Source organism: Pongo pygmaeus, chromosome 5 (genome assembly GCF_028885625.2).
Source record: "Pongo pygmaeus isolate AG05252 chromosome 5, NHGRI_mPonPyg2-v2.0_pri, whole genome shotgun sequence".
Classification (NCBI taxonomy): domain Eukaryota; kingdom Metazoa; phylum Chordata; class Mammalia; order Primates; family Hominidae; genus Pongo; species Pongo pygmaeus.
In genome coordinates, this window is record NC_072378.2 from 13,902,186 (window position 1) to 13,915,519 (window position 13,334).

General features: G+C 39.1%; 1 protein-coding gene across 9 annotated transcripts in view; it reads left to right on the top strand.

Moving 5' to 3' along the window:
• RNF182 (ring finger protein 182) overlaps positions 1-8,559 on the top strand; it is a 56,537-nt gene extending 47,978 nt beyond the window's left edge. For 5 of the 9 annotated variants that reach the window (XM_063665828.1, XM_063665830.1, XM_063665829.1 and 2 more), the window contains 3 exons: positions 2,495-2,649; positions 4,547-4,659; positions 5,182-8,559. In XM_063665828.1, the coding sequence (XP_063521898.1) occupies positions 5,393-6,136 (744 nt within the window). In that variant the 5' untranslated portion in view covers positions 2,495-2,649; positions 4,547-4,659; positions 5,182-5,392 and the 3' untranslated portion in view covers positions 6,137-8,559. The remainder of the gene's footprint in view (positions 1-2,494; positions 2,650-4,546; positions 4,660-5,181) is intronic. The other 4 variants (XM_063665831.1, XM_063665832.1, XM_063665833.1 and 1 more) reach the window with 2 other exon arrangements.
• The last annotated feature ends 4,775 nt before the right edge of the window (positions 8,560-13,334 follow it).

Sequence of the window (13,334 nt, forward strand, 5' to 3'; positions counted from 1 at the left end):
AAGGTCCAGGCTGAGGTTGTCTCAGATGGAGATGAGGAACTTGTTGAGAACTGGAATAAAGGTAGCTCTTGCTATGTTTTAGCAAAGAGACTGACGGCATTTTGCCCCTGCCCTAGAGATCTGTGGAACTTTGAACTTGAGAGAGATGATTTAGGGTATCTGGTGGAAGAAATTTCTAAGCAGCAAAGCATTCAAGAGGTGATTTGGGTGCTGTTAAAAGCATTCAGTTTTATGTATTCACAAAGATATGGTTTGGAATTGGAATTTGTGTTTAAAAGGGAAGCAGAGCGGCCGGGCGCAGTGGCTCATGCCTGTAATCCCAGCACTTTGGGAGGCCAAGGCGGGCGGATTACAAGATCAGGAGATTGAGACCATCCTGGCTAACATGGTGAAACCCCATCTCTACTAAAAACACACAAAAAAATTAGCGGGGCATGGTGGAATGCACCTGTAGTCTCAGCTACTCAGGAGGCTGAGGCAGGAGAATGGTGTGAACCCAGGAGGTGGAGTTTGCAGTGAGCCGAGATTGTGCCACTGCACTCCAGCCTGGGCGACAGAGCAAGACTCCGTCTCAAAAAAAAAAAAAGAAAAAAAGAAAAAAAAGCAGAGCATAAAAGTTGAGAAAATTTGCAGCCTGACGATGCAATAGAAAAGAAAAACCTGTTTCCTGAGGAGAAATTTAAGCTGGCTGCAGAAATTTGCATAAGTAATGAGGAGCCAAATGTTAATTGCCAAGACAATGGGGAAAATGTCTCTGTATGTCAGAAGTCTTCATGGCAGCACCTCCCATTCACAGACCCAGAGGGCTAAGAGAAAAAATGGTTTTGTGGGCCGGACCTAGGGCCTTGCTGCTTTGTGCAGTCTCAGGACTTGGTGCCCTACATCCTAGCCATGGCTGAAAGGGGTCAGTGTACAACTCAGCCCATGACTTCAGAGGGTGCAAGCCCCAAACCTTGGCAGCTTCCATGTGGCGTTGAGCCTGTGGGTACACAGAAGTCAAGAATTGAGGTTTGGGAATCTCCACCTAGATTTCAGAGGATGTATGGAAATGCCTGGACATCCAGGCAGAGGTTTGCTGCAGGGTTGGGGCCCTCATGGAGAACTTCTGCTAGGGCAGTGTGGAAGGGAAATGTGGGCTTGGAGCCCCCACACCGAGTCCCCACTGGGGCACTGCCTAGTGGAGCTGTGAGAAGAGGGCCACCATCCTCCAGACTCCAGAGTGATAGATCCACAGACAGCTTGCACCATGCATTTGGAAAAGCTGCAGACATTCAATGCCAGCCTGTGAAAGCAGCCAGGAGGGAGGCTGTACCCTACAGAGCCACAGGGGCAGAGCTGTCGAAGACCATGGGAACCCACCTGTTGCATCAGCATGACCTGGATGTGAGACATGGAGTCAAAGATTTGGCTGCCCTGCTGGATTTTGGACTGCATGGGGCCTGTAGCCCCTTTGTTTTGGCCAGTTTCTCCCATTTGGAATGGGTATATTTATCCATTGCCTGTACCCCCATTATATCTGGGAAGTAACTAACTTGCTTTTGATTTTACAGGCTCACAGGCAGACGGGACTTGCCTTGTCTCAGATGAGACTTTGGACTGTGGACTTTTGAGTTAATGCTGAAATGAGTTAAGACATTGGGGTACTGTTGGGAAGCCATGATTGGTTTTGAAATGTGAGGACATGAGATTTGGGAGGGGCCAGAGGTGGAATAATATGGTTTGGCTGTGTATCTCCACCCAAATTTGACCTTAAATTGTAATAATCCCCACATGTCAAGGGCAGGGCCAGGTGGAGATAATTGAATCATGGAGGCAGTTTCCCCTATACTGTTCTCATGATAGTGAGTTCTCACAAGATCTGATGGTTTTATAAGGGGTTTCCCATTTTGCTTGGCATTCATTCTCTCTTGCCTGCTGCCATGTAAGACATGCCTTTGCTCCTCCTTCACCTTCTGCCATGATTGTGAGGCCTCCCCAGCCATGTGGAACTATAAGTCCGTGAAACCTCTTTTTCTATATAAATTACTCAGTCTTGGGTATGTCTTTATTAGCAGCATGAGAATGGACTAATAAACCTGACATGTAGTCTAATCACCTCCAGACTTTTCATCATAGCTTTACCACCTAAGCTTGCACCCCTAAATGCTACAGCTTGGTTCTGCCTGGTTTGTGAACTTTATATTAATGGACTCATACAGTATTACTCTTTTGGATCTGGCTTCCACTGAGCATCATGGTTGTTGTCCACAGCTTTTGACAGAAGTGAAGGCAGATTGGAGATGGGCTGGAATGAGTATCTTTTAGAGATGCAGAGAACAACTCTGACTAATTATAACCCTAGAAAGGTTTAGAATTTTGGTTATTATTCAAGTTCTTTGAGGGATCTTAAAATCATAATAAGATAGATGAAACTTTTTTTTTTTTTTTAACTCTAGCAGTTGGTAGCCTGGCTTTTCAAGAGGAACAATCACCATGCTGTTTTCTGCCATTCCAGGAAGAAATACTTGTGTTGGCTGCATTTCCAGGGATGCTACCAGAGCTCAAGGCTGTCACCTGGTCTTGCCCAGAAGAGCCATTCTTAGAGGCAGGACTTGATGAAGGCTTTCCTGCTGATGGAATAGGTTTGCTAGAGCTGGCCTTGGAATTAGAGTAGGTATATTTTTTATTGGATATTTGAATATTGAGTATTTTCTTTGCATGTTACCAAGAAGTCCCTTATATAAATTTGTATAAATATGAACATTGTAATCACGTAACACTATCTTAACATACTCAGTAATCTGATAGAGTATTTCTGTGACAAAACAAAGCTTTGTTTCAAATAATAGCTCAATATTTTCAAGGAAATAATTTAGGTTCACATAATTATCAGCTAGAAATTGTGGCTGGCCCAACATAAAGTGTTACTGCTACTCTTCTAATGGTTGGAAGCTTGGTGCAGAAAGTAGGAATGTGACCTGCTGACTGTCAAATGCTGATGCTCTAATGTGTTCTCACGTATTCATAAACACTTACGTGTCTACTCTAGCTTTCTGTGCAAAATTTCTAGATGTAATTTTGCCTAGTTATCTTCACTGGCTGTTTTACTCTTTTTTTTCTGATGTCTTTATGCATGTGTTTACATACTTTCTTTTCCTTTTTCCACATGACTTCACATACTTCAGTCCTTTCTGTGGCAATGGGGACAGACACTGCTGCTAACCCTACTAGGACCATCAGCTTCCTAACCTCTGGATTCAGGAGAACATTACGTCTGGGTGGGCATGTAGCTGCAAAGAACAAATGACATGTTCCATTTGGGTGGGCTGAAGTCTGTGTGTGGCTACCGGGGGTACTGTTGTAAGAGCCTTGTTCTCAGCAGGGAATGAATGGGAGCTTTCCAGGTGGCGGATCACCAGTGAACTGCCCAGGGCTGGGGACTGTCCCATGAAGTGAGCTGGGACTGTGTGTGGTGACCAGGATAGAACTCCTTCTTGTTCTTTGGCCATCATCCTGAAGATGTTCATCCCACAGGAAGAAAAAAAAACGCCAGCCTTGTGGAACTGTGAGCAGGACATAGTCGTGTTTTGCAGTGACATGGGCATATGTATCCTGAATGGGATCGGGATCAGGAATGAGGAAAATTAGGGCACAAGGAAGGAAAGGAGAGAGAAGAGTTGATGTTTGTGTCTGTATATCTTTTTTTTGTGTTAGGCTAGATACATAGAGCTTGGTTCGTGGTAGCAGTTTTGAAATACAGGCATAAATATACTGTATTTGAAAAAATCCTGCCTACATTTTTGGCTACCAGAGATTCTATAGATTGACTTCTTTTTGCCACCAAGTATACCTCTTGCCACTGCTATCCATTACACATTCTTGTAGAATAGGAAGTCAATTAAAAATTAAAGTCTTAAAATGAAGATAATATGTATTAATAAGTCAACTATTCATGATTTTTAAAGTTATCCAGATTCAGCTACCCACTGCCTTTCTCTGTTAGTGCAGTATGATCCATAGCAAATTTAAATGTCTATCACAGTTACTCTCTGCCCTCAGAACTGTTATGACAGCTTTCTGTTATTATTGCTTGGAGATGTACTCAGAAAATCAAATACATTTTGATATTTTTCTAAGCCAAACATAATTTAAGGTGAATCAACTACCAAAAATACTACATATATTAAAGCTAATTAAAAATAATTTGGAGATTTTCTATATTACTGCTCCCTTCCATTACTACTGAAAATTGAGAACTGACTGTGCATATGAAATTAACCTTCAGCCATTTGTCCAAAGCTGGTAATAACCAGTAATAGTAATAGTAATAGTAAGGACTGTAGATTGTATTACACTTTCCTTTTACTAAAGAAAGAGTTTGCATGAAATAAAGTAGATGAGTAAGTGAATGTTGAGTATTTCTTCATAGCCATGCACAAGTGATTTCTTCATGTCTAGAGACATAGCTATGCATGTTTTATCTGTGTTTACTTCTCTTTCTTGGGACTTAGACTTGACTTGTTCATAATGCTTATATCGGGTGTTACATGTCTCATTCTTCCTTTAGTGAATGTATATGCACAGCTGTGGTTTTCAAGACTGGTATTGAAACAAAAAAATTGAAATGGAGTAGTCAAACAATAAAGGCGTTTATATAACAGATTTCTTTACACTGAGAAGGTAAGAACAGTCTGCTGTACTTAAATATGCTCTTATCTCTATCAAAGCAGCCTCTGAAAACACATTTTTAACATTTGTCCTTAATATTCCCTTTGGTGTACTCCTAAGCACTATTGACATCTCGTATTTACACCAACAATACTCTGAATTAGTTTTGTGTTTCTGATGCATGTCACATTCTGTTTTCAGAGGCCAGAATTTGTTACAAGTTTCAGGGTGAAAATCTCTTGTATCTAGACTAAAGTATGTTCTAGAGCACATAGCTAGCTCTACACCGTCCTTTACACCCATTAGGATCCTTAACTCTTTCTTCACTATCATGCTTGTTGACTGAAACAGCTAAGCATGGAGATAACACTTTTCTGTTCTAGGGACAGAAGCGTGTGAAAAGATGAAGGGGATTTAACCTTTTAAGTTTATTGCTTCTAATCCTTGAAGCTCAGAAAATTCCATAAAGCACTTTTCAGAAACACCGTTTCAGTGAACTGTTCATTATATTAGAATCTCTTTTCTTCTTTACAGACCCTTCATGTGGCCTTTATAAATATGCGTTTGAGACAGAGTTATATGCAGAAGTTGAAAATGCCTGGAAGATTTCTGGTTTCTTTCACTACTTGTCCTGCTTTTTTGCGTCGCTGCCAGATTTGGGTGATATGATATTCAGAGGGGCACCTTAATCAAAGCCATTCTTCAACAAGACCCACCTGGCATAAGATTGCACACATAATTCAAGATGGCCAGTCAACCTCTCGAAGACACTGCGGAGTCTCAGGCCTCTGATGAGCTGGAGTGCAAAATCTGTTACAATCGATACAATCTGAAACAGAGGAAACCCAAAGTGCTGGAGTGTTGTCATAGGGTTTGTGCCAAATGCCTTTACAAGATCATAGACTTTGGGGACTCCCCACAAGGTGTCATTGTCTGTCCTTTCTGCAGGTTTGAGACGTGCCTGCCAGATGATGAAGTTAGTAGCCTGCCCGATGACAACAACATCCTTGTAAACTTGACTTGTGGAGGCAAAGGGAAGAAGTGCCTGCCAGAGAACCCCACTGAGCTGCTGCTCACCCCCAAGAGGCTGGCCTCTCTGGTCAGTCCTTCTCACACGTCCTCCAACTGCCTGGTCATAACCATCATGGAGGTGCAAAGAGAGAGCTCCCCATCCCTGAGCTCCACTCCTGTGGTAGAATTTTATAGGCCTGCGAGTTTCGACTCTGTCACCACTGTGTCACACAACTGGACTGTGTGGAACTGCACGTCCCTGCTGTTTCAGACATCCATCCGGGTGTTAGTGTGGTTGCTAGGTTTGCTCTACTTCAGCTCCTTGCCCTTAGGAATCTACTTACTGGTGTCTAAGAAAGTCACCCTTGGGGTCGTCTTTGTCAGCCTGGTCCCTTCGAGCCTTGTTATTCTTATGGTGTATGGTTTTTGCCAGTGTGTTTGTCATGAATTTCTAGACTGTATGGCACCTCCTTCTTAACTGATATCCAAAATAAGAAATTGGACACACATTGCCCTGTTTGAGTGTGAAGTTAGATAATTTATAATTTATTTTCCTTTATGTTCTTTATGATTAGTGTCCATGACATTAACAAAGCCCTTGGCCATATGTTGACTTGATTGGTTTTCCTGTAGGCTGGAAGTAAAAATGTTCATTTCTACTTAGGGGTTAGCAAAATTGTATAAGCTCACCCTTCACAGAGCACTGACAGCAGTGAGTCTTCCCAGAGAAAGGGCAGGGTTTCTCTCAGCACTGCCAGACAGACGGCAGGGGTGCGGCATGTTATGCTGTAGGGAGAGCAGGGATCCCTCCTTTCGTATTCATGGATGTTCTATGATGGCAGTTGGACACAAGAGGAAAGTTGCTCTGAGACACAAGATGTGTACTCCTTTCCCTCCCCATACCCCTGGTATTGGAACACCCTGGAATTGTCTTCAGGTGTTTTCTCTCTTAAGTCACTCTCTGTGGTCAGCGATCCCGTTGAGATACTTGTTTCCTCTGCGCATTCTCACTTGCCAAGAGGAAACTCGGTTCCATTCCCTTGGGTAGTTTCAACTGAATACCTGTTTTGCCACATTACTAAAGACAATGAAAAGCACTGAGGAATTTGCGTCACAGTCAACTTCATGGCAGAATGTGGCCATTTGTCCTTGAGATACACTCTTTCCTCCATGTCTATTTTCCTGTCTCCTCAGTCTTATCTGAGAAGAATGGAGGAGAATGAACGTCTCATACAGCGGTTATTATTCATGAAAACCTTCATTTGAGTCTTTCCTTATAACATCTTAGTTTTGGTTTTTTTAAAGCACATTGCCCAATCAGCCTCACGCCTTGTCCGAAAAGGTTCCATTTAAATTAGTTGCTATAAATTCATAAAGACTTTTTTCCCCATTATATTTTTGGTTCTATTAGGATTTACTTAACTGAATCTTAGAACAATTCGAGGTGAACTGTGGCAATGAAAACCAGAAACAGTTAATGAGATGCTTCAGCTCACAGTTTGAAGTGCTGAGAACCTAAGTATTTTGCTGTACAGTACTGAGCTGTACCAAAATATGATGGTTTAGGTTTATGTGCAAGACTTTGTGTTGTAGTCTAGACAAACAGGTGGGCAAGAGACATGCAAAGCTGATGCCCTGCTTCAAAAGACCCTTCAAGGAAGTAAAATGGCAGGGGCAGAGTGCAGCTTAACATGTTGCTATCCCTGTTGTTTTTGAGTTGGTTTTGGAATGGATTCAAGTTCTTACACAGTTTATTTTGAATACAAGCATAACCTAGGTGATTTGAGTTAATGAACTTCTTTTCATGATGTAGGGAAAGTTGAATGTATATATTTCTGAGGAGAATTTGTTTAGCAGATTACAAGTTGGCAGAATAGAATGTTCACAGAAACTAGGCAAAAATTTAAAAAAGCATTCTAGTCTCTAAAACCCATTACTAATGATTAACATTAAAATATTTGTAACTCTTAGAAAGGGGGCATTACTAAGACGACTTTAACTTGTTATGAAATCTTTGTTGTGTGATGCAGGTACAGTGCACCCATTCCAACTGGACTAGCAGTTTGATTTTAATTGTAAAACTAAATTTTGGGAATATGTATGCCCAAAGTAAGTAGGATGAGAATAGTATACATGGGATATGGTCCAGTGAATTTAAGCCCCAAGATACAGCTAAATACATTTATGATTTCATAAAATCTAGATTAGATAGCATTGTGATGCAATTTCCAGAAATCCATTTGTGTTTAGAGTAAATACCATGTTTAGAAGATGTTTTGTGGTTTGGATTTATATATTTATAAGGTTTTTTTTAAAAAATGTTCGTTTTGTTTGAAATGTAACATTGAATAAATTGGTGAGTTTAATATAATGAGATTTCTAGAAAGCTCTGGACATGGGTACGATGTGTTTTGCTTATCTGTATAATGTCTACAGTGATAAACTTGTGTCTCCGTGTATTGTGGCAGTCTTTTTTCTAGTTAATTTGGCTTTAAAGAGCAATCTTTGTATGACGCCAGAAAACTCTTCATGCTATTGAATGAAAAAAAGATAATGCTTTAATATTTTATTCACTGTGATTCTGTTTTGTCTATTAAATTGTTATTATTTCCTAATTTAGAAGTTTGATTTCTCTGACTTATGGTTAAAATTCAGTTATGACTTTGCACCTGTTAGCTTTAGATAACAGCAAAAATGAAAGTTGAGAAATGTTGGTTCAGCTAATGCCTTTATCATGCCCGTGAAGACTTCAGAACTTTCCAACAAAGGGGACCTAACCCATCACACTTCTAAAAGGCCTTCATAGTTTTTTATTTTATTTTATTTTATTTATGTATTTATTTTAAAGCAGGGGAGAAGAATTAGGGGAGATGAAATAAAAATATCGTCTTTATAAATAAATTCTTCGGTTTTAGTTTGTTTGATTTCATTTCCAGGTTTTTGCCTAACTACTCAACAAAATAGCATCCAATTTAGTTGGGAAATCACTTACCTTGTATGATCTGGGAAAATTTTAAAAATTACATGGCATCTTACTATGACCATTGTTAGGCAAAGTAGAAATAATTTGGGAATATGCAGCAGTTTTGTGCTTATGATAATTAGTGAATTGGCAAGAATAATGGTTTCATTCACTTCTGAAATGTTTATGTAAATGAGCAAAGAATCAGCTTAAAGAAAGCAGTTACCTGTATTGGTCATAACTTACAGAGTGAACTCATGCATATCTGCCAAGAGACCTGAAAGTGATGTGTATTTGCCAGATTGTAAACAGATACTAGGCTTCGAAGACACCTTGAAGAAATTTCTTAGTATGTCAACCAGGTAGTCCCAAAGCTAAATGAATCCTGGTATTGATAGGCAAACTGATATAGCCATTATGAATATGAGCTCTGGAGCAGCTCATATTTATAGTTCATGAGATACAGATGAGATGCAAATGAGTTAATTTGAGAGAGTATAATGCAAGCAAACTACAATTTTATGTGTTTCTGCATTTTTTGAGACTTGCTCTTTTTGCCTACTCTTCTTGGTAAAAAATACCTCCACTTGCCTTGATTCCTTGGAAATGCCATAGAAACACCACATATTATTCCAGAGCTTTACTCAAAACCTGTGAGAGTCTTGGTATGGTCCCCGAAAGAGTTTAACCATTTGCTCTCCAAGTTAGAGTTTTGTGTGCTTTCTACATCTTTGCCCTTTTATTGAAGTATTCTCTCTACTTCAATACCCTTTATGAATTTTTACTCCTTTGTGAGGAACTATAGGCTTAGTATTGGGTCTTTCCTTACACATTTACTTTTGTGTAAAAGAGATTTAAAAAATGTGAATAAATGTTGAAATTTGAGTAAATTCCAAATGAGTCCTGGAGGTAATACAGATTCAACCCAGTTCCTGATATCATTTCATGCTATGGTATACTCCAAATCTGCATATACTCAGTGTACAGACATTTATGGTTCTGACATGAAAGTGCTTTAAGCTTATGAATAAAAGAATCAAAAATTAAATTACATCCTGAACACTGTGTATACTAAGTAGGGATCTGTGCTAATGTATTTTTAAAAGTGGTTAAACCTCGATTTAATTAAAACATCAATTAACTGAAAAGTCACAAGCATTTTAATTAACAGTTTATTAGATTTGTAACATATTAACACTTTAAATTGAGAGGGTTGGAATTTCACAGGAGAAAAGAATATGCTCTGACAGTAGGTGATTGTAGATCTTGTTTTTCCCATGAAGTGTAAGGAAAGTTTCTTTGTACATTCACATTCACATTACATTTACATTCTTATTACCTCAGATAAGAGGTCTGGCCTGAAGACATAGCTTTGGGAGTCTTTAGCAATTCTTTTTTATAGTCTGTATTTTTAAAATTTTTTAAATTGAAATATAATTGTACATATGTAGTTATATAGTGGTGTTTTGATACATATAATGTATCCTGATCAGATCAGGCTAATTAGCATAGCCATCTCACACATTTTTCATTTTTTTTGTTGGGAACATTCACTATCCTCCTTCTAGCTATTTAAAACTATATAATCTATTGTTAACTAGGGTCATCCTACAGTGTTATAGAATACTGGAACTTACTCCTCCCATCGAGCTGTAATTCTGTATCCTTTAACAAATTTCTCCCCATCTCTCCCTTCCCTCTACCCTGCCTAGCCTCTGGTATTCTGTTCTACTTTTTACTTCTATGAGAGCAACTTTTTTTTTTTTAGCTTCCATATATGAGTGAGAACACACAGTATTTAACTTTCTGTTCCTGGCTTATTTCACTTAACATAAGGTCCTCCAGTTCCATCCATGTTGCCACAAATGATAGGATTTCATTATGTTTTATGTCTGAATAGTATTCCATTGTGTACTATACCACATTTTCTTTATCCATTCATCTGTTCTTAGATACTTAGGTTGATTCCGTATCTTGGCTATTGTGAACAGTGCTGCAGTAAACATGGGGTGCAGATGTCTCTTCCATGCACTGATTTCTTTCCTTTGGATAAATGCTCTGGATTGCCAGATCACAGTCTTATTAGTGTTTTGAGGACGCTATTCTCCGTAGCGACTGTACTATTCTCCCTAGTGACTGTACTAGTGTATATTTCCACCAACAGTGTATTTCAATAGCAGCTGAAGGTGAGGGGGTAGAGAAATGTTGAGGCCCAGAGAGGACTGAGAGGCTGAGCTCTCCAGGCTATAACTCTGAATGCTCAGTAGGGCAGCGGGCACAGCCCCTGTCATGGTGCAGCCAGAGGGGGAGAATGGACACCAGAGGCGGTGGTCGTGGGAGCAAGGATGGGGGTGGAGTTAGGATGATTGGGTGAACACAACAGAAGTAGATTGGTTGCTGAAAGAAAGAAAAGTTCTTCAAGCTTATTTCATGAAGATTTTCAAAGATACAGAAAAGTTGAGAAAACAGAATAATTATCACCTGTACACTTTTAGAGTCAATTGTTAACCTTTTGCAATATTTGTTTTCTATCACCCTTAAAAATAAAGAACTTCCCTCTAATTTGACTAAAACATTATTATCTCAGACAATTAAAAATACCTTTTTAATATCATTTTATATACATTTTTCTCAAATTTTTCTATTCTCAAATATGTTTTGTAACTTAAAAAAAACTCAACCAACAAAAAAAAAAAAAAAAAAAAATACCAGGATCTGGTCTAGTCTCACACAGTGCCTTTGATTGTTTTATATCTTTATTCTCTCCTGGAATAGTCACCCCACCTTGTTTTCCCCACGACCTAGACTTCTTGAAGAAAGCAAGCCAGTTACCTTGTACAATGTCCCATATTCTGTATTTGGTGGTGTTCAATTTCTGTTACCTGTATTTTCTGTAAGCCAAAAATCTAGAAGCTTGATTAGACTCAGATTTTGGGCAACAAGTTGTCTTAGTCACCTTTGTATCGCATCACATTTGGAGGCATAAAATGAAAGGTTGCCCTCCCGTTCAAAACACTCAGTTTGATCACTCAGTTAAGGTGGTCTTTCTCCTTCCCCTGTGCAACTGTAAAAAAATCCACGGGGTGACACTTTGGATCCATGCAAATATTCTCTTCCCTAACAGTTTTCACCTGATGGTTTCAACAGCCAATAATGATCCTTGCGTGAATCAACTACAGGTGCTTCGTTTTCCAAAGATTTGGAGTGTTATTCTGGTAAGAACTAACTCCCGCCTCGACTGTCAGCTGTGTAATGGAGGACATAGAACCATAGCAGCCAACCCCTATCTAAAGCTTCAGTAAATCTTAAGGTTTGAATGCATCGTTATAGTTACCCAATTATTGAAGGCATAACCTGGAATGAAAATCACAGTCTTTTATCTTCCAATGTACTTTCTGTCATCTCAGAGGAGAAAGAAGCCCAAATCATCTGTGAAGTAACTTTTTTTAACCTTTAGATAATTCACTGGACTCTAGCCTTGAACTGTCCACTCTCAACCACTCTCTTGTTGACATTTCATAAGCAGCTCTCTGGTCATCTGCTGAATATTACTTCCTTGAAGACTATGTACTCCTTATTCTCAATCTCTGTCAAATCTTAAATTCTTTGCTTTAGACAGCTCTCTTTCCTTGTTATTCTAGTAATTTAGTCTGTTTTTCAGAGTGATCCTGTTTGTCCAGAATAGCCTCTTGCCTATTGTCTGACCATTTCATCTCTTCTTAAAATCCCTGCCAGGCAGTGGGTTCCTCCACAGCATTCACTGTGTGTTCCCAGTCTTGATACTATGCTGGAACTTTTCTATATATGCACCCCCTGTTTTTAGATCTTTTTCATTCTTCATAGCAGCAAGTAGAATGCATGCAGGGTGTCTATCAAGTCACACAATAAATTCTGTAGTCTTTAGATAATATTTTCAAACTTTTAGTACGCATTATTTTTTAGTACATATATGCTGTGTAATTCTAAACTTAACATTTGCCTCTAATTCTTGCCAATACAGTCCCAGTTTGGTTGAGCCAATCATGAATTATGTCTTGGTTAACAGATGTATACTGGACTAAAGTCAGATAATTCTTAGTTGGCTTAATGGTAAATCCTTCTCAGTAGTTCCGAATAAGTTAAACTTTTTATTGTTCCATGCCTACAAATAAGAGAGCTCATCTTTTAACATAGCATTTCAAAAGAGTTAAAGTGACACTTTAGATATGAAATGTTATTTTTAATGCCACATGACATCATTAGTCAATAAATGAACATCTGTTTTTGCTATGTGCTGAGCCAAAACCTCCTGCGCTCTTTGTTTCTTCCCCCATTTCCTGATTTCTTTAATGTCACTTAGGACATTAGTGACCTAGCTCAGTCACTGCCACCTTCCTCCACACCTCCTGTACACACACACGCTTTATATTTCAGGAAACAAAGCTCTGTGAAAGAGAACCACATTAGTCTTCCACTAGCTGGGGATTATCCATTTAAGTATTATTTTAAAATGTTTTTGTGATGACTAACGACTACATTTATGACTTCTTGTAGAACAATGGATTCGGCTGCTTGTCTCAGAGGTAATTGTGCCCTCTTTTGCAATATTCACCATAGATGAGCAATGGAGATTATTCCTAGCGAAATGGTGGAATGGTTGTTGACAGTGCTTCCATTTGATGGTTTTTTGGGTTTTTTTTGGTTTGGTTTTGTTTTATTTTTGTTTAGACGGAAT